At 35.6% G+C, this 23,117-nt stretch overlaps 1 protein-coding gene across 4 annotated transcripts in view; it reads right to left on the bottom strand.

Moving 5' to 3' along the window:
- The window catches only part of uif (sushi, von Willebrand factor type A, EGF and pentraxin domain-containing protein uif), a 330,814-nt gene that overhangs the window by 150,985 nt on the left and 156,712 nt on the right, over positions 1-23,117 (bottom strand). For all 4 annotated transcript variants that reach the window (XM_081729537.1, XM_081729535.1, XM_081729534.1 and 1 more), the window contains exon 4: positions 460-541. In XM_081729537.1, the coding sequence (XP_081585663.1) occupies positions 460-541 (82 nt within the window). The remainder of the gene's footprint in view (positions 1-459; positions 542-23,117) is intronic.

Raw genomic sequence — 23,117 nt, 5'->3', positions numbered from 1 at the left:
TTTTTTGTAAACCAGACTGATAACAATATATATGGATGCCTTACATATATGCAAACCTCACAAGTCTGTCGCTAGAAGTGTTGCCTAGTGGACAGGAGGTTTAGATACTCCCTTGCACAGCAATACATATACACGGGAAACTGATTTTTGATTGTGATTTTAGGGTTAACTGGATGGGAAACCTCCATCAACGAAATTAATATTTCTAGCTTTTTATCTTGTACAGTCTTTCCAAAATTGAGAGTCATTCACTGAGTCTCTTGGACGACAGATTCAATATAAAAAGGAGTGTTTGTTTAACGAAACTTCTTAAAAATCAAAGATAAAACTAAACATTAAAGCCATAAGGGGCCAGGTTACTAATGTATTTTCAATTAGTTGCTCTTTATTAATAAAGTAGTAATGGTTAGCCATACTCAATGACTAGGAGAAGTAGTAATGAAAAACAAAGTGCCTTACCTCCTGCAGAGTTCTGCAGCTTTTTCCCACGAATGCCTAGTACTAAAGAATCGGTAACAGTGTAGTCCGCGTAGTTCCCATCCTGAAAAGAAAATTTTAAAAAATAGTTAATTTAAGATTTATTCTATAATCTGTTTAATAACTTTATTCCTTAACATAAAATGGAATGAACTTTCCGTGTAGAATAAAGAACATAAACAATAAAAATGAGCTCATTCGTAGCTAAGCGGTTAGCGTACGCGCCTTTGGAGACCCGGGTTCGATTCCCGGCGGGAGCTCATGTGCTTCGGATATTACGTTAATCAGTAGGTCCCGTCTCATATAGCCTCACTGCTGAAAGGGATGTTAAACTCTAGATCAACTCAACAAACAATACTATGTACGGTAAATGACAATGCAAGAATTGTTGGAATAAAAATGCAAAGAAACTGGGAATCCCGAGGAAAGTTGAAGAAATGATTATCACCACGAACTAACATAGTCTGTGGTAGAGCTGGAAACCCTTCATACTAAATTCCAGCGTTTCTACTATAACACGATCCGATTAAAACAATACGAACTTGAATCTTATTTCTTTGTGTGGTGATAAAATTTTAAGTTCTTTAAGGTATAGACTTAGTTACGTATGAAACCACCGTTGTTCAACTTCAAAAACATAATAAATAAAAAGGTGTGAACGCACTTCACCCATATCTTTTAGCATATACAAGTCCTAAGTGTTTAAAATTTGTCTCTTTTTCATGCGAAATCGTATGATAACAAAACATGTTAACTTTCTGTCCTCTCCACATGGCTCCCTGAATATTGGGACCCAAAGATTGACTATAACGAATAAACATTTTTTAACATTTTCATCATAGATAACAGTTAGTCAAAAAAAGAAGAAAGAAAGAAAGAAAGAAAAGGAAAAGGAAAAATGCTACAATTGATGAATCACAGGAGACGTTGAAATCTTAGGTAGTTTTCCTTTCAAAAAGAAAAAAATATAACTGTTTAACTACTTTCATCTTATCCCTAGAAAAGTCACTATAGCAGAATGACTGGAATTCTGTTCTTTGGGCGTGGAAGACTCGAGTTTGATTCCAGGCGGAAGGTCGTGTATTTCGGATTCAGTAGGTCCTCTCCCATACAGCCTCGCTGCTGAAAGGCACGTTAAACTCTAAATCAACTCGAATTCTGTCCGGTTGTTGATATCTATGTGATATTGTGTGGTCAGATATACAGGGTGTTTAGTATTGATTTCTCATAAACTGTCTATAACCCTTTAGCCTTAGAGAAGTAACAGTGGTATAATAACTCGAATTCTGTCTGATTGTTAATGTTTATTCATGCAGTATGTGGCCAGATAGTGTAGGAAACGAAAGTGTAGCTTTCAGGCTTTTCCTGTAATTTGTAAACAATCTTGTAGGCTAATCTAAGAATCACATGAACCTTGTAAAAAGAAGAAAGTAAGTTGTTAATGAACAAGGAACTCTGATTTTAACTGTAACAGACAAAGACAATACTTTTTTTTCAATGACTTTATGGCCTTGAACAACGATCAGCCGTCCCTTTACGTTTGTTGTTGAATAATGCGATTCTGTTGGATAACAGCGTTTACTTTATGGCATTTTCTAATGAACATCTCTCGTGATCAGCTGTTGCTGAGGGTGTCTCTATCCGACTACAATGCAAGGACCACAGGAAGTCTTCAATGGAATTTTCAGGGTTTTTCGTGGCCTTTTCCATGACAAATGTCTTCAGCTACCAAGGTGACTGGGTCATCTGAACTGGATTGGAAAACAATCGTTTACAGCTTCCAATTGCGTGAGACAATTCACTCCTACGTTCTTTTCCTTTCCTCTGTCCCCTCCGAAACTATTTGTTTTCTGGGCTTATAACACTCACGACAGCAGATCAATGAATTGGTTAAGGGTCTTCCATCACCTTTTCTTCCTCTTTTTTTTTAATACTCAATAAAACAAACTGTATTATAATTTTCGAAAGTAGGTCATTTTATCCTTACAAAATGCTATAAAGATTGCGGTAAAAGCTCTACTATTGACAATAGATGGCATTTATGTCCTATATTTTCAATTTATTTTGTAGGATGTGATAATATTTGCAATTCATTCTACTCGAACACACTTTTATACTGTATGCAACAGTTTCACATCATCCTAAAGTAAGTTAAACTACACAGCAAGCTGGTTTGTGTATAGTTGAGAAACAGAATTCGTATTCAAAAGAGAGTGACAATGATGCAGATATTATCTTCAGGTGTGATTATATATAAGTAGATCAGTATTTTTAACTCTATTTTTCGGTTTCTGCGTTTCGTGTCTGGCAACTCTGTATAAGCTAAAGTTAATCGAGTTTTAACAGTCCTAAGCTTCGATTACTACAAAAGAACAGAATATATATTATCGACGAGAAGACGCTGCATAGAGCAATGTATTATTTTGTTGGACATATAGAAATATTGCTGGACCCAGACATTTCGAATAAGTTTTAAAAATAATTACACCCTGTAGGCAACCAAATTCACTCTGTTGTAAGTGTGGTTGCATAACAATTCAGGCGTATTCTATTTACTGTAAGATTACGTGGTTACACTTAACACAAGATGCTTTAACGATATGATTTACGATGCAAGTCATAATGCTTTATGTGAATAAAGGCGCATTCACGCAGTATCCAGCAAATCAGGACCCCACCCCAGAAAAAAATACTAACTAGACATACATTTGCATACTTTCTTAGTACAGGAAAAGCACACTTGTTTAGATGAAAAAATGATCAATGTACCCCATTTAGCATTTAGCCTGTACTCTTTCTTTTCTTATAAAAAAAAACAATCTAACTCCGTCATTTCTTTCTGAGAACATAGATGACAGTACTTAACAATTACTTATAATTTTTTTCGGGTTTAGAATAACACCGTTTCAATACCATATGGACGTAGTATCCTGTAGTATTGAGACTCCCAAATTTGGACCCTTCCTAACAAACATTTCTGGGTGTCCAGGAACATTACAAATACGTACTTAATATGGGGACTGCAGTGTCTGAGTGATGAAGTACTCGCTTCTGGTGTATGGAGTATGTGGTTCGATCACAGCTCCTGCCAAGTAAGTTTTATGATGGACCAACACCGTGTGTGTGTGTTTTCTCGGCAGTGGCGAATCTAGAGGTTAAAAATTGGAAGGGCCAGCCAGACTCCAGAGTATAATAGGTATATCATTAATTTATTATTAACTTTGGAAAATATATTATAAATAATAGATTCAATCAATTTTATCACATAAAAAACTGGGGGCCTATGCCCCCCAGTCATGACCTAGATCCGCCAAAAGAACAGAAATGTATTTTTATCTCGCGATTCTTCTATTTCTTCATTCCATTATTTCTTTCACTATCATCAAAACCGTCTTCCTTAACCTTGGAGCATAATAGTGAAATCTTTTATTAGAAATTTAATTTCATGTACTTAATAAGTACTGAAATTACCTAGGAAATTTAAGAAAGAATGCAATTTTAAATTCTTTATTCCATAAAACACATTTTAACTTCATTACTTTATTAAACTTGAAATGTACAAATACAATTATTTTATTAAGGAAAAATAACTACTACCGTTCCTACAATATCAACATTGACAATGTAAAATGGTCTTCGCCTCTGAAATATTTTGCCGAAAAGACCAAAAGATGTCACGGAAAATAATTGTTTACCGAATTCCATTTGAAATTGAACCTGATGTCACACACATCGAACGATGTAGAAGAAACGCTAAAAACAAATAAGTGAAATCTCTAGTTTTATAACTCAAGGTACGTCATTTAAGTTAAAGAAAATATACGATCGATGAAAGTGAACGATCATAACCCATATAGCACACGACGTCCCTAGGACGTCCCATTTTGATCTCAATTATCCCATATAGATTCCGGGATTATCGGGACAATTAATAGACATCCCATGGACGTCCTGCATGGAATATCCTAAAGGATTTCCTCATAGGATGTCAACAGGATGTTCCGGATGGGACAAGAGATCCTAGGGAAATCCCATTCCTGACATATCTAGGACCACATTACCCCACGATTTACCAGTGGACATCCCTTTGAGGTCCCGTTGAATATCCGTTTTCCGGGATATAGCGGACATCTGGATATCCCGCGGAGGTTCTATGCATGTTCCGGAAGCAAATTCGGATGATCCCGGGATGTCCCGTTGTCCATTGCGGATCAGTCTAGGACATCCCGTGAACTTCTGTGTGCTATGTGGGAAGATAATTGGTAGAATGGGAACGTTGGAGGAAAGAAAAATTCCAAGAAATCCCAAACACGATATTAATCTGGGATTGAACCTAAGACCTGTGGCACCAGAGGTGAGTGTCCTGTCACTGATGCGCCACACCATAGGAAGTATGAAGTTTCCCGCAACAGATTAGCAGAAGACACAGTAGTTCAGTGGAAGATCGATTATCTCTGGTGCGTGGGGTTCCTGATTCGATACCCGGCTAAGTAAGTTTGTGATGAGCAACATCGTGTCCGTGGGTTTTCTCGGGTACTTCCATTTGCTTCTACTTTCTCATTCCACCAATTCTTCCATCACCATACACTTGCCTTAATCATTGTCTCCTTTAGCCTAACGGGCATAATAATGAGACGTTAAACTCAATTAGCACAATGGCTGCCAGCTAAAAGAGGCAGGGTATTTATGCTTTATAATTATAATCAAGAATTCATTTGATGAGATTGAAGGAAAATCGTGGAAAAGGTAGTCAGAATGATGGCTACAAGATTCGAAACCAAGACCTCTTGATTACCAAGCGAGAGCGTCATCCATTTTCCTTTGCATGTACGCATTGCAATGACAATCATAATGTTTCCGGAGCTTCTTTAAAAATCCGAAAAAAAAAATGAAATGAAATCTTTGAGTTTTACGTCCCACGCTTATGCCGGCTAGGCTAAAAGAGACGGTGATGATGAGTGATGAATGAAATGGTGGAATCAAGGAAGTGGGAGGAAAGGAGAGAACCCTGAGAAAACTCACGCACACGGTGTTTGTCCACCACAAAGTCTACTGTTCACGAGCTGGGATAGAACTAGAGACCCCACACACCAGAGGTGAACCCTCTACCACTGATCCCTCGCGGCCGCCTTTACAAGTCATAATTCCAATTATAGCAATATTTTGTCATCACCTATTTCTTTAGGTGGTCTTCTTATTGGCAGTACTCTGCAACGACCGATTGACACACAGAAATTACGAAATTCGTGGCTGAATGCATAATAAATATAGGTCCCAACAGTAACAATATTTAACATATTTAACCAGAAAAATGTACAAAACTGCCTTCTCGTGAAAATAGCGGTTTATTTCCATTTTGTAATGATAATTGATACTCACTTTTCAGTTGTATAATAAGCACGCAATAAAACAGAGAATTTCTTGTAGAAACACAATTCAGTGTGTCTAACGGCACTTCTTTTGCCTTCCGGTACTGAAGAAAATTCATAGAAATTTTTTTGTATGTATTTTATGTATAGGCTGTGTTCTTTCTCATACGGGATTATTTATTTATTTATTGAACAAATTCCCAGATACAGCATAACTTTGCCATTTTACACAGGGAAATGTTAAACAGGGAAAGAAAACGAAAAAAACAGTGCAAAAGTAATATTATTTCACAGAAACTTATTTAATTGCTCTTTCAAACACCGGGTAGCTCGAAAAAATGTCCACATCGGTTGTTAAATGATTATAACAGTTCAGTATTCTGAAAAAAAAATTAAAAAAAACTTCTGTATAATTGCCAACCTAGGGCGGGCAACATAGTATTCCGGGTTATGCGAGGAAAGACATCTGACTTCGAGGAATTTTCACAGAAACGGTTCGGAGTTGAAGATTTGCACTAACGTGCAGCACATGTACTGTGGGGGCCCACTGTTTGAAGTTCTCGTGATAAGTTAGTGACCCCCGGGGGCCAAGAAGCAAGGGTCAACTCAAAACTTTCAAATGGAAAAGTATGTCAAATTGGATGGTATTCGAGAAGCTCGTATCAAACAACGACGGGCAATTTCAAGCCATATCGATATATCGAAGAGGTTATGAATGATGACAGGTCAAGTTCAATCTAGAAGCTAGAAGGCTTAAGAGGGCCCATCACGGCGAAATTAAACTACCGCTAATTTTACAGTAATTATGTGATATCTTCAAATAGATAAAAGATAATCGAAAAGTGGAACAAGAGCTTACTGGATAATATTATTTTACATGAGATACCATTATCACGACTCACTTATCTGCTTTCGATTTCCAGTTATTTAGAAAATCGGAATTTATTTTCGCGTTTCTAAATGGCTGGAAACGGAAAGCCACTAGGTGACTCGTGATAACGGTACCTCATGCAAAATAATATTGTCTAGCGATCTCTTATTCCATATTTCGATTATCTTTTATCTATTTGAAGATATCACATAATTAAAATGAAATCTTTAAGTTTTACGTCCCACGATTATGCCGGTTAGGCTAAAGAAGACGATGAAGATGAGAAATTAATGAAATGGTAGAATGAAGAAAGTGGGAGGAAACGGGAGAACCCTGAGAAAACCCACGATCACGGTGTTTGTCTACCACAAGGTCCACACGACGCGAGCTGGGATCGAACCAGGGACCCCAAGCACGAAGATGAATGCTCTACCACTGAGCCACCACGCCCCCATCACACAATTACTGTAAAATTAGCGGCATTTTAATTTCGCAGTGATTAGGCCTCTTAAAGGTTTAAACATCGGAAACTTCCTTTGCGTACACCACTGGACATCTTCGACGCATAACTTGTTTCTAAAAGGAATAACAGAAATGAAAAAAAGAAAATGTCTTGAAACAGGCCTCAACGTTTGTGGATGATTACAGAGCTGTCTCTATCTTTAAAAAAATGGAAAAGTCCAAAATGGCCGAAGATAAAAGATCAAGATCCGTGGGTGGAATTCGTAATCATTTCTGTTCTGTTCTTTCTTTTCTTAGCTGAAAGCGTCTGTCAACTAACAAATAACCATATTCTACAACAAATGGAGCCAAGCAAACATTTTTGCAACTACACATGGCCTTGAACTTAGACAAAGAGAACCGCTTAACGGACAAAGCATGGAAAGTTTTTTTTTTTTTTTTTTTATTTTACAACTTTTGTCTCGAATAGAGAAAAAGAGGATGACATTTTATAGTGGGTTTTGTAGAAGACAATACAACAAAATTTCTTTCAAAGAATTGCGAAACTTTTTTTTTTTTTAACAATTAGTATTCCATTGTTCTGTTCCAAGGTAGTTGTACTCACAGAGGCTTCTTCGTTGTTTACCATTTGATTTATTACCTGAGTTTGGCATTCGTTGATCATCCTTTTAAGCTACAGAAGGTTAACAAACCACTAAAAGCCATATCTCCTCGAGTATTCCCTTTGACTAGGGTCTTTCAATGCAATAGCAGTGTATACAGTTGCATCTATTGTGTTTACATAACATTTCATGTGAAAGTGTGGTTATTTGTGGACAGGAATTTAATAATATTCCGCGTGCGACCTCAAGTTTTAGATAGCCTTTAGGTTTACACAACGGATTTGTAAGTAGCCCTTAAAATGTGTACGTGTACAGTGCATTCTTTAATATTACAATGTTGACAGTACTAACAAAACTGATGTATAACGTTAAGAAAATGTGCCGTTACTTGTAAGATATTTTATAATTTTGATTTCTTGCAATTCGCTAAGTTTATCCCAAGCCAGTAGCCAGCCCAAAAATGTAGGGGGGGGGGGGCAATCCAACCATATTATAGTTCACCACCGTATTATAGTTCATTCGCAAGCCTACCGTGAAAATGTTAGGGGCCAGTAAAATTTAGGGGGCGCCCCCTAGACTCCCCTTGGATAGGGCCTGGTTTACCCCCGCCATTTTGAATGTTAGAGAGTAACAAAGACATTGAACGGATATCGTAGTGTAGTGGTTATAGCGTTGGGCTCATGTTCGATTCCAGGCCCGGCTGGTGCTTTCTAATTTTTGGCGTCCACCCTGCGTCGTGAGGCAAACTGGGGAGCTATGTGAATAAAAGACGTGACGATCACCGGGTGTAGAAAGCTCCTTATACGCCTGTTAGGGACAAGGAGATGCAGCGCGCTAGACTTAGTTTAGCCGGTCGCTAACAGATGGCATTGGAGCGGGTCAAGCCCATAAGGCTTTTATGCCAGTGGTTAGTTTTAACAAAGACAATGAAGAATAATTTTTAAAAAATGTAGAAATTGAGCCAGGTAGTATCTACTAAACTCTATTGAATAAAGATAGTGAGACAGGTTGTATCTACAAAACTCTATTGAATAAAGTTAGTGAGCCAGGAAGTAGCTACACAACTCTATTGAATAAAGTTAGTGAGCCAGGTAGTATCCACAAAACTCTATTGAATAACGTTAGTGAGCCAGGTAGTATCTACAAAACTCTATTGAATAACGTTAGTGAGCCAGGTAGTATCTACAAAACTCTATTGAATAAAGTTAGTAAGCCAGGAAGTAGCTACACAACTCTATTGAATAAAGTTAGTGAGCCAGGTAGTATCTACAAAACTCTATTGAATAAAGGTAGTGAGCCAGGTAGTATCTACAAAACTCTATTGAATAAAGGTAGTGAGCCAGGTAGTACCTATAAAACTACATACTTAAGTTAGTAAGCCAGGTAGTATCTACAAAATGCTATTAAACAAATAACTGTTTTAAAATATTCTGTATAGACTAGAGATTTGGGTGGACAGTGTATGATATCAAAAATGTTAGGCTAAAACAATTTATTAGTCTGAATAATATCACTTTCCAGTGACTACCTGACATACTTCAAACATTTTATATGCTGTATATATTCTTCACTGTCTTCTAGTTCTTCACTAAAGGTCAGAATAGTAGGGGAGGATAAGGGTATTCCATTCTTATGGCTCTCTTTCACACTGCAGGTACTAAAATGAGAAAGCTTTTTTAGAAGGAATGTGATCCCAATCGAAAAGCAGTAACCGAGCATCCCTTTTGGGCGTATCCAAATTACCATTTTTTCGGAAAGGTGTTAGCTACCGCCCTAGAAACGGCGGGAGATATGGCGCGTTCAATGCTCAAGGGAATCAAATCCTCTTTCCGTCATCATGCTGCAAATATTTCATCTTTAAAATCTGTACCTGAAGCTCCTTTCCGTTCAGAACTTAAAAGAGTCATGTTCACACATTGTAAATAAATTTATAATGTTAAAAAAAAGTTAGGTTTCTCATCTACTTACATGTGCAAAGACGAATCTCTGTCCTTACTGTTTTTTTTTTCTTTTTTAATAAATTAGGACACGTTGTTTACTTCAAAAAACTTTTTTTTGTAAGTTTTCAAGTGAAAATTAAAATCAATAACCTTAAAAAAAAAGAGAGAGAGAGAAGGGCTTCCGACTATATAAAAAGAAAGCTTCAGCACTTTTTCTTCAGGTTGATGCTAGGCTTATTAGAGCCTCTTTGACGAATGTTGAAAGTTAGCCTCACCTTTGAGATTTTTTATTTATTATTATTATTATTATTATTATTATTATTATTATTATTATTATTATTATTATTATTATTATTATTATTATTATTATTATTATTTTAACTTCTCTGCCTTGTAAGGATCGGTCTCAGTAGTGATCGAAGACAGAGAATAAGAGATTTCTCTGAAAATAGAGTGGTGGCTATAGAATCTTTTCTATTTCTTATTACGTTAGAAAATAATTAGGGACTTTCTTCAGTGATGGCTAGAGCAACGGATAAGTTATTTCCTTGGGTAACACTGGTGACCAAGATACTTGAATTGAATTTGGAATTTTAGTTTAGCCAGGAATAAGCTTGAGTGTTAGCTTACTGGAATCAGTGATTCCCATTTCTTCCAGATAGGAGAGAAGTAGGATTTTTTCATATATAAATAATAAACCTCAGAATCAGATAATTCTTTTTGAAGGTACTTTTAGATTTTTTTCTTAGGACAGAGAAGTCAGACTGATGCTGTTCTTACAAATAGAGAAACCATCTTTTGGGTCACTGGTGGTATAGACAATCAGGTTATTATTGCATTTTTGCGGGGGGAGGACGGAAAGTTGTAGTAGGGCTATCCTGATAGAGATGAGTGTCGAAGAAAACTATAACGAAGTGATGAATCAGTGGAGTCCAGACTGAAGGAAATTGTAGGAGTCTGTTGGGATGAATGTCGAACAGCAGTAGGGATGCGCACGAGACAAGATTTGAGGCTGTCTCGTCTCGAAAATGTGCTGTAAAAGTAATGTCTCGACTCGAAAAACGTATATTTTTCTATTGGAAGAGCTGTGTCTCGACTCGAATTTTCTCACGAAAATTCTGTCTCGACTCGACTCGTGTGCATCCCTAATGAAACAAACATAAGGAATCGGGCAGAGAAGAGAAAGAGCTTCGGATTTTTTAAATGGAATTTCGTCGAATAACCTTTTTTTTTAAATAAAAAAAAAAACTCTTGAATAAAAATTACCCTTATTGAGAATAAGCCAAACCTTTAATTTTTAAATGATATTTTCTTATTTGTTTGTGGCTTAGTCTAGACTAGTCGAACTAATTAGAGAGAGGAGTTAACCACAACAAGCGTTCCGTACAAACTTTATCTCTTTTCCTCATAGTCACGGTCGTAGTTCGGAGTACCGGCAATTCCCGGCTTTCATAGCCTTGGTTTTGTATAACGACTCGTAACAGAAAACTCAACTCAATAAATTCTCACTATACTAACCTCCAAAGTGCACGGATCCATCTGAAACGTAGCAAGTTATTTCCTACATTTACATAAAAATTTTAAAAGAACTTGAACAAGTTACTTCATACAGGAAAAACACAAATTAGAAAAAGAGAAATAAAAGCAATCTAAGATTATCTTTTTCTTTAAACGTTCTCGGTTCGTCGTGTTGAAAAGTGATTCGACTCACGCACATTCCTTACATTGAATATTTTGGTTCTAACAAGATGCATACAATCCTTTCAAACACATAGTCAGTCAATACCTTTCGAATGCCAATATTAACAAATTTTGCCTTTTCCTCTCACAGTTGAGCATAGTATATCATTTTGTTGGCGTGTTTACGATTGCAAAATAATAAAAAGAAATTAACAGCACGCGTTCTTTGTTGATTTCTTCTTCTATCCTGAAGGACAACTGGACACGATAACTTTTTTTATTGACCGTTTATTAGCAATCAATTGCTTTTGCCCTTAAGTTAGATTTTGCTTTGAGACGTACATTTTTAGGGGGGGAGGGTGTTACGATCATTTCCACTGCAACAATATGATGCAACACTCACACTTCATAATGTTCACAAATAGTACATTAATTTATTTGTCAACACAACAGGCATTAGACCAATTATAGACCAATTTATTAAAAAATAAATTTACAATAATTTCTTAAACATAGAGCTCATATTACATATGTCAATTTGTTTGTGTTCGATACATATTTTTTTTTTTTTATATATAAGAAAATCATATTCTCCATATTGGAGACATCAATAATATGTTGGTCCTTGCTTTTTTTTTGGCAGTAGAAGAGGCAGAGTTACATTCCGGTAGCCAGCCCAAAAATTCAGGCCCGGCTGAAGTTAGGAGGGACCCGATCCAACCATATTATAGTTCATTTGCAAGCCTACCGTAAAAATTTTAGGTTAGACCCGGCCTCCCTAGACCCTCTGGATACGGGCCTGCAGAGTTATCAGCACGAGTTTTAAGTGTCGAGACATGAAAATCAGATTCGTACAATTAAACTCGTTTTGTACTATTTTATGGGGAAAATTGAGATCTATCACGTTTCGCCGTTGTTCAAATATAGGGATATAGAAGTTGTCTAATAATGTTAGATAGTTTTCGTACGATGGATAGATTTCAGTTCTCTTGTATACCAAGTATTTGATAAATTTAGATTGGACTTTTTTCAGTTGGTGTCAGTACTGTTGTTGCGATGGTTCCAGATCTTAGCAGCATATTCCAGTTTTGATCGGATATAGGAATAATACATGACATATTGACCAAGAAATATAACTGTTGAGTAAACAGTAATGTATTTTCCGTGTTTTTTTGAAAGAAGTTGGTTATCCCCAGTAAGTTTTAGTGAAAACGCGTCGCAAAACAAACACGTTTGCTTTTCCCTGTTATTCTGTTTTTAATTCTTGAAGAGGAAACAGAGGTTGTTTTTACTGTCGGACCCAATCTGATTAACGAATTTTCATAAAACGTGAATCCAAAGGTACACTCATGTCCAAAATGATTGTCGCATATCTATAACTGTCTTCTTGTAAGAATATAATTTGATAATGATTTTACAGGGTACTTTTAATACTGATACTATGTGTATAATCGGGAAATATACATTTGTGGTAAATTTCATAGGAAAAGAATTACAAATACGAAAATTAGAATGAGTAAAACAAAATGTTGCTAAATGGACAAGAAAACTTCATTTTCATTTTATTGTTCTTATTTACTGCTCTTTTAACATGAAATTTTCCACATACATGTCTTTTTCGATTATACATATAGTAACATTATAAGAAATTCCGGGCGAATTCGTTATCACGTTATATTCCTACAACAACATATTTATAGACATGCGACAATAATTTTGGACATGAGTGTATATATTTTCATCAGGTTTATTTTAACCTCTCGCAAGGGCATGAGTAGTCCTGCTCACAAAACGAGATGAGACGAGACAAGAATTTCACGAATCTCGAGTGCAACAGTAGTTCATCGAAGTGTTATGTAGATCTCAAACACTGTTTCAGTAATACATTATTCATAGTATAAAAACTATATATCGATAAAGTGATTATACGAACACAATGCCAGGGCGTTTACAGTGTACGTTTAAAGATACACAAGCCATTTTACACTAATAAATGATTTAAATGTTGTTATCTCACACCCTTTGTGGGCCTCTCGTGACATGAAAGGAATTCTAATTAACTTCTAGATCAAATTAAGAAAAAAAATCAGAGCATAAATTTTGAATATAAATTTAGAAAACATAACACGAGAAAAGCTTTTGCGAGAATCATCACGAGACGAGACAAATACGAGAAAAACCTTAATTTGTCGTCTAGTCTCATTTTCTGCTTAACACTGTGCACAATGTTGAGGCTGCAAGACCAGAAGTGTCACAAGCGTGTTGTAATTGAGAATTTAAAAAAAAAAATGAAATGAAATCTTTAAGTTTTACGTCCCACGATTTTGCCGGTTAGGCTAAAGGAGTATATATATATTCGACATTCAAATAAAATAAAAGCAGGCATAAATAAGGAATGGAAGAATAATTGCTAACAGAATAACAGAAAAATATAATAATTTGAATAAAATTGTAACAATTGCATTAAATAAATTTATGAAATAATTGCGAAAAAATAATTAAGTCAGCAGGAAATATATTTCGATAGTCGAACCAAAGGAAGGGGTAGAAAACCTACTACCTATCAACGGCATCATATCTAGTGTTACTGTCTGCTTTTCTACGCCATCCAAGATAGTACACCTTATTTGTATAGTATGTCGTCCAGTTGTATAAATGTTCAGTGTTGTCCTTTGTGTTAGAGAAGAAACACCTCATCTAGTTCTTTTGCATGTGGTAAGGTGCCAAGAACCGACGACACGTTGCCACGTTGGATAGCAATAGATATGCGTTGAATTAGGAAAGATGTTGAATATCTCCAGTAACGATAGAAATGCGTCTGCCTATTTTTCTAATAAAATCAAGGCTTGCATATATATAATCGAAAATGACCGATATTATGACGAATCCATAGTTTTCGGGGTTGCTGAGATGAACAGCGACACTTCCGATGCCGTCTAAATTCAAATTCAGCCCCGCAACTTCTGGGAGATGGAGGGGGGAGATATATAAAATGATCGAAAATGACAAATATCAGAGAACGTTTCAGTAATAGTAAAAATTGCCTGACTAACGGAACGTATTACTAATTTTTGTTATTTTAACCTAGCGAAGCGAGTAACTGACGATAGTTACTCATATACAGACACAGAATCAGTCAATGATATTGCATTAGTTTCATTTTGTAGGAAAAAAAAATTTTTTTTAAAACCAACTTTTATATCATCAGCTTAAACATACCGTTAACAAGACTCGAACTTCGATTCATTTAATGAACTGACAATTAGTAAAATTTGCACCCTTGACCAAGTTGATTTGATATGTCAAGATCTAAAACAGATTATAAATAATTATATGAATTCATAATACTGTATGTATTTTTTTTATAAAATGCATTGCTAATGTTAAGTTCTGTTACTTACTGCAGACCTAACGGATTTAGAATTCTGGATTTCAGTGACATGGCAGGATATCACCTGATTCCAGCCATACGTGAAGTTCCTTTAATATCTGATAACGGGACAATGTTAATTTTACTCCTCTTAGAAAGGACACTGTTATTAATAGCTATTGCACCCAGCCGTATGAGAATTAGGTTCGATGTACTAAATATAATAAAAGTGTGTGCGAAGTAATCTTTACTTTATATCCTTTTTAGTATATGTTTGTGATACATTAATGCTGTTCCTTAGATTGAATATTTTTCGTAAAATTACAATTTTCTGGCAAACGTGATACAGTGTGATGGTTATTTAAAAGGAAATACAACAGTTCTTTGTTGTAATTATAAACCGTCCTTGCAATATCAATCATTGTCATTTTAAGTAGTTGTTGCATCTGAACGTTCTTCCCGCTCTGCACTATACCTTGAAAACGTGCTTAATTAAAAGTCCTAACTGTTTAAATTTAACGATTTATTTTTAATTCTTCCATCTACTATCCCAAAGCCCATACATTTTTTTTTATTGAATTATTAAAGGATTTCTCTATACACAACGATCCTACATGTGGCGACATCTATCAGCGTTAGGCAAGCAATTGATAGCGTATGTAGCAACATTACTAGATCGATCGTTCACTATTAAAAATTAGCATGACGCACAGACATTTACTGTTTACTGTCCCTATATTTCTACAATCAACATTACAAATCTTCCAGGGAGGTTGCATAAGCTTTCAGGATAGTATTATGCTGAGACACGTATTTCTCTTTTATAGTTAAGATAATACATTATAATTTAACAAGGCTATACATGCAATTACAGCACTATTAAAATGATAATATGAATGCTCAAAACTAAAATGATAAAAATAAGTTTACTGTTGAATGGGATAACAGTACAGTGGTTCATAGAATATTCTGATTAGTAAAAGTGACCCTCACTTTAAAAAGAGATTAGCAAAAGAATAACGTTTTATTTTTACCCATCCTTATCTATTTTTACTTATTTGCAGGAAAGAACTTCCAAACATGATTTTTTCACACTGTGATGCGAACATGGAGATACGGGAATAACTTTGAAAGTGGTTTTCCGAAATTGTTTTAGATGAAATGTACTGAAGGATTTTCTTCAAAAGAAAAACGAAAGGAAAACAATAAAAAAATGGACAAAGTTAATAAAAACAAAGTGATTGCAGCATTGTAAAGCACCATGCAATCAACTATCGTAATATGCAAATGTGTTCCAGTGCTTGGAGCTAAAGTATCCCAAAATGGTCGAACGTTTCGCGCTAACTTCGTTCCGCGATCGACTTTTGAATGAAGGAAAAAGGAAAGAAAAAAAGACGTTTGTGTATTTATATAAAAGTTACTTGACCTGGTCATGAGTCACGGATTTATCTCAAATCACGCAAACTGAAGAAAAAGAAGAGGATTGTAATAGTCTGTGAAAAGGCCTTTCGCTATTAACCGCTGGGGATAGCCTTGTCTTTCCTCTTCCAATGATCAATTTGATCGGAAGATTTCGTGAAGAGAACAGGAAAAAAAAATGTTCATGAGATGATGACGAAGCTACTACCGGAAACCTCCCCTCCTCCTTTCCCCCGTTACAGCTCTTGTTAAAGAGTCTTTGAAGCAGAGAACACGTCTTTTTAAAGCAAAATTAAACTTGATGGTTTCGCTTTTTACACTAATCACGCGTACCAGAGAGAGAGAGAGAGAGAGAGAGACTACCCTTAAAAAAAAAAAAAAAAAAAAAAAAAAAGCACACGAAAATCAACTCGTTTTAAATTGTCATTATCCATCTTTCAATGTGAACGGTTACGAAAGTTTCTGTTTTACCTCATACTGTAAACTTAATTGTCTGTTATATTTTTTGTAAATTTCGTGTTATAAATAGGCTTAACAGTTCTAATAAAATAGGGCGAAGTCTAGTTTTGAGGCGCGAGATTTATGAATATTAAAAATTTTTTTATCACTCCGTTCCCTTACCGAAAACCATTGTTACTCACAACACGAAAAATTTATCATTTTACCCTCTTCGGACGCCGAGTGTCGTATACGACACACAAAATTATCATTATTTGTCCTGATAGAGCGAGAACATGGCACATACGACACGCATATTTTACTTCTCTTCCTTTTCGCCAGAGTGGGCGCTGCATTTGATAGAAGCTTGACAATTGAACAACGCTTTTGACTGGTCCTAAGTAATGTGTTTGGAGGGAAGAAAATATCGTAGAAACTGAAAAAGGTCACGATTATATAACTATTCTACTTCTCTTCCTTTGACGCGTTATTTTTTTGTAATGCATGTTAATTTATCTTGTTAAAGCGTTGGGGTTAAGTATGCACTTGATTATTTTGCTCTTCTATTGTATGGTTGAAAATAGAGACCTTGTGTTTCATCATGTATCGTATGCGACACTGTGAAACCAATCGCTACAAAATATGATTATTCATAATCTAGAGATATCTCATGTTTTCAATATCTTCACTTAGGTTTTATGAACATGTGACCGTGTTTTAGGTATTGGATATTGTTGTTGTATTGCATAAATACATTAAGTGTGTAATACACATAGACGCACGTAGTGGGCAGGCAAAGGAGACAGATCACTACAAAAACATCGTTTCTTACTTTTTATTTTTAGAGTTACAATGTGTCCTATATGACACATATAACTGTCACTACTCTGTGCAATAAAAAAAAAAAGTTATTTCTCTTACTCTGCGCATGTATGGAGCGAAAGCATTACGAAAATATAAAATTTACAAGACAAAACTATTTTGTTCTACTAATGACACTGAAGAGATTATCTCGATTCCCGTCTCGTTTCGGGAAAAAAAAAAAGAAAAAAGACGAGACTGTTTTACTGTTTTATAGTCATATACAGAAATTAACTTGATCAAGTAATTGCACTAAAACACAATGAAGAGCAATTATCAACGCTTAAATATACACAAGACGTTGGCCAATATACTCCAATAATAAATATGGTTCAAATGTTTATACATATTGTGTATGTGTGTGTGTGTGTTTGTACAGGCAGTGAATTTCAACTTTTTGACAATTTTCTATTTTTCGATCTAATAGTTGGTCACACAGAGAACTATATACTGGAAAAAGTTGACAATGATTTTAAAAAGTCCCTATTTAGCACCATTGTTTTCAATTATTTAAAATTTAATTCATAAGGTTGAAATTCTTGACCACGAGCTTTCACATCGAGAAGGACCTCAAACAAGAAGGCTGTAGCCATTATTATTCAACTTTGTTCCGGAGTACACTATAAGAAAACTCAAAAGATAGCAACCAGGGCCTAGAGTTGAATGGTGTTCACCAGGTTATGGTGAATGCTAAATGATGTAAATATAATAGACGATAATAGGAAAATAATTGAAAGAAATGTAGAGGTCTTATTAAACGCTTGCAGGGACATGGGTTTAGAAGTAAATGCAGAGAAAATTAAATACATGGAAGTGCATCGGAATCGTAATACGGCAAATTATGGATACGTTAAAATATCAAATAGTACTCTTTTATAAAGTGGATACTTTCAAATATCTAGGATCAATATTACCAGACGAAAATCATATTCAGGAAGAAATTAAATGCAGACTAAAAGCAGGGAATTCGTGTTATTGCTTAGTTCAAAATCTTTTGTCGTCACGAATTATGTGGAGGAATTTGACGCTTAAAACATATAAAATGATAATCATGCCTATTGTACTACATGGCTGCGAAAAGTGGTCGCTTACTCTGAGGAAAGAACGTATACTGAAAGTCATGGGCGGCGATTAGGGGGGGCAAAGGGGGGCAGTTGCCCCCCCCCACTTTTTTGAAATGACTCACTAATGTATATAGTTTCCTTTAAAAATATAAAGTTTTGTATGTATTATTGGTTCATAGAATAAAAACGGTGCCATAAAATATTTGCCGTTCCGTGAGTACGTATTGGTTGTCTTTCCATGGAGTTAAGAAAGCTACAGGGATTGCGTTTTAATTACCACGAAAAGTGGCCCAAAAATTAACCTATTAGAGCGCCACAATTCGAGCGTACTTTTATTTCTTCTTACAAGAACTGGATATTTTAGTCAGCCGCTTTGGAACTAATTGAGATAACCTTTTTTTTTTTAAAAAAAAAAAAAGTCCTTCACAAGTTATTCTTTAATTGCACAAAAATCGACGGTTCCTAAAGTGTCTTTTCTTCTTTCTAATAGTAGGGAATATTTTGATTTGATTTTTTTTTTAGTTTAACATCCCGTTCAGTAGCGAGGCTATATAAAACGTGGGCCTAATGATTAACGTGGAATCCGAACCTTATTAGCTCCCGCCGAGAATCGGACCTGAGTATCCCACGTCAAAGTCGCGTGCGCTAACCGCTTAGTCACGAAGGAGCTCAGTAAGGAATATTAACTAAAAAGAGAGTAATAAGAAACAACTTCTACCTTTACCATTGTTTTACAGTATAATATACGAGTTTAGGGGTGCACATATACAATAAGTTTATTGAATTCAACTTAATTCTAGGTTTTAGGATTATTTTGTATAACTGAAATGTAGAGTGACTCTAACGTAAGTATTGTTGAGTTTTGATGTATTCCAAGAAAGTGAAAATTGTACCTAATGACAACGAATATGTTTCGGGAAGCTGCAAAAGTATTTCTTTAAATGTCGTAGCATGCTTGTAGTACTCACTGTCTCTCTAAGAGCATAATAACACATAACTGCATGCATGGAATTAAAAAGTATAAGTTGTTCATTAACTCCCAGTTTCAATACAAGTTTTGCAAAACAAGCCTCATTATTCATTACTATGATTATTTGAATAATATTATCCTTTCTATTTATTTGTTTTGCAAATTTGTTATTAAATAGGCCCCTAATCTGATTATACATTTTTCCAGACAGAACTTTAAGATGCTCATGAACAAGGTATCAAATCTCTTCTTACACTTTCGTTGTTTAAGACTACAAGGGGCTAGTATCTACTTGCGTTGCTCTTACCAATTTACTTAATAAAATATGAAACACGATACACGGTATTTTAACTGAAAAAGACAGTATCCTAATAGTTATACAACCTTTCGTCAAACAAAGTGTTACAAGAAACTAGGAAAATTAACATTGATATACAAATATTCAGATCATGTCTTGCCCCCCCACTTTTAACGTCCAACCGCCGCCACTGCTGAAAGTATTTGTGAATAAAATCCTGAGACAAATATTCGGACCCAAGAGGAACAGGAATGGGGAGTGACGGAAACTTCATAACGATGAACTGCATAATGTATACCGATTACCAAATATTGTTAGGGTCATCAAGTCTAGGAGGCTCAGTTGGGCAAATAATAATAATAATAATAATAATAATAATAATAATAATAATAATAATAATAATAATAATAATAATAATAATAATAATAAATATAGGACCGGCCATGATATAGGAATTTTATTCGTAGCTTTCCTATCATCTCGAAAGAAATTAATGGAAATAGTTTGCCAGTTCCGTTCGTAATTCTGAGATCAACTGATCAAACAGAGAAAATATTGGTCTTTATTTATTCAAAGCAGATAAAAAGAAATCTTAAGCGAAGCAGAAATAAAGTCAAGGCCGAAGGTAAACCCTTTCATACGGATAGAAACCAGCTTTTTCTCACTCTACTGTGTAAGCCTTGCGACGTGAATTTAAGATTTGTATCCCTTGAACTTAACGGTTGATAGCCAGTTCAATCATGGCCAACACAACTGCAGCCCAAAGGAAATGGTGAAAGGTCTATTGTTAGCATTGACTATGACATTTCATAACAATTACACAACGGGATTCAAGGAAACCAAACGTTGAAGCTGATCAGATGGATGGTTATTATTCTACTGAACATTTAATTGTGTCTTTGCTCGAGTAGTCTCCGATGAAACAACAAATCTGCATAATTCTTGCAACATTAGAAATTATTCGCTTGCTACTTGTAAATGCTATGGAATTAGTCAATAGTATGAAAGGTAGAACAGAACAAAAATGAAATAAAATATTTCAGTTTAAGGTTAGTTTAAAGGGACAAGTTAAGCCGATAGATGTCACTACAGTCTTCGTATCTCTCCAGTGTATTTTTTTTTTTTTTAAATCTTTCACGTAAGTTCACGATTTCTCTTACAAATTTCAACCTAGAGATTTCAAATTTTCAGAGAAGGAACTTCATAAGTTATCGAAGGCAACAATCCGTGTCGATTTTTTTATTTAGAATTTTCTTCATTGTTGAAATGGCTTGATTGTTGGAATGGATATTCACATCTTTAATAATGGAACTTTCAACAATGAAGAAAATTCTAAATAAAAAATCGGCACGGATTGTTGCCTTTGATAGGTTATGAAGTTCCTTCTCTAAAAATTTGAATTCTCTAGGCTGAAATTTGTTAAAAAAAAAAAAAAAGTAAATTTTCGTGAAAGGTAAAAAAAATACATTATGGAAATACGAAGACTGTAGTGACATCTATCGCCAAATCTTGTCCCTTTAAATCACCCTTAACGTCCGATGTTATGCCCTTTAGACTAAGGGCATAGGATAATTAAGGCAAGTGCATGATTATAGAAGAATCGGTGGAATGAGCATGTGGGAGTTCACCACAAACTCACTTGATCGGGGATCAAACCAGGGACCCCACACATCAGAGGTAAACACTCTACCCCTGAGCCACCGTACCCCAAGGTGGAAGAGAATATGTAAAACAATGTTATTATATGGAAGTTTCTTTTTGGTTAAAATCCAGAACCGAAACAATCGACGGAGCAACGCACTGGGAACTACGAACGAATAGTCCCCCATACCTGCTGTTTGAAAGCTCAGAGTCAGGCCCGTATCCAGGGGGGTCTAGTGGGACCTCCCCCCCACATTTTTTGGCTGGCTACTAGCCTGCAGAGATTATTGCTTATTACTGAATATTAAAATTACCATGCTATTTATATTGTGTATGTGAGATTTGTACATTATAAAATAACATATAAGTAGCAAGCTTGTTTTGAATCACCCTTAGGGATGCGCACGAGACAAGATTTGAGGCTGTCTCGTCTCGAAAATGTGCTGTAAAAGTCATGTCTCGACTCGAAAAATGTATATTTCTCAATTGGAAGAGCTGTGTCTCGACTCGAATTTTGTCAGGAAAATTCTGTCTACTCGTCTCGTGCGCATCCCTTATCACCCTCACCTATTGTTAAAATACAGCTAATGTTGAAGAAAGTAAAATAAATAAATAAATAAATATTTAAATGGTTGAAACAGTTCGTTGTACAATACAAAATACCCATTTTAGGTTGGGCTGGGATCATGGGCGCCCGAAGGGGGACATGGCCTTCCCGGCTCACGAAAACGACTTAAATTTCTTAAGATTTTCTTAATACAAATAAAAAAAAATACCAAACGTAATCTAGCAACCAGGGAGATGCCCCCTAGAAAATTTTCTTCGGACGCCTATGGCTGGAATGGCTGGGACTAAACCTCTGTATAATTCAATTTGAAGTCGCTGGTTTTTATCTTTTAAATAATCATCTCTGGCCAGTCTGGAAAGTTTTTTTTTTTTTTTTCATTTTGGTGTCAGGAACAACGTAGCACATCACCAAAACCATCTCGAATAATTCCTATATATTTTTTCCAGTATATTAGACCTTCGCCCGCAGAGGGTGTATATCTCCTTTCTTATACAAAAGGATAGAAAATTCGGAGAGGGAGCAAAATATTACTCCCCTATTTGGGAATATTAGCTACTTTGCACTATCAATATCCTGAGATCAAATTATTGGTCTAACAAATGGATTTAAAAAAAAAAAAAAAAACTTTTGTCGCCTCGTCTCGATGAAATAACACACAAACACAAAATTATATCTTCTGCTCAGGGGGGGAGGGGCTCGCGCCTACCGCGCCCTCTTCTGAATCCGTCAATCCGCGTGCTAGCCACTCTACTAGATAAGCGGGAAGGGAGCCTACTTACTATATTTGTATTAGGTGTATGATAGTAAGAAAGCTTCCGTTTATATTAAAACAAAAAACATTGGCTCTTATGAAGAAAATACCGCGTACTGTTACAATGTTTGTAGATATTCTTCCGTCGGATGCTGCACGTAGGAAGTCAAAAGCGCTTGTGGTAATTGGTACTTTGGAGGCACTGATTTTAAATTCCACTTCCACTCACTAGATGTTTGACATAACGGTGGAACGAAGAAAAATCAACAACTTGGTATTTACTCGTTGCGAAAACGTGTGTTTGCTCTGTTGCGGTTCTCCTGAAAATAAGAAGGA

Source organism: Thermobia domestica, chromosome 10, assembly GCF_964235325.1.
Source record: "Thermobia domestica chromosome 10, izTheDome1.hap1.1, whole genome shotgun sequence".
NCBI lineage: Eukaryota > Metazoa > Arthropoda > Insecta > Zygentoma > Lepismatidae > Thermobia > Thermobia domestica.
The sequence above is the reverse complement of the archived record's forward strand: the minus strand, read 5'-3'. Positions and strand labels throughout refer to the sequence as shown.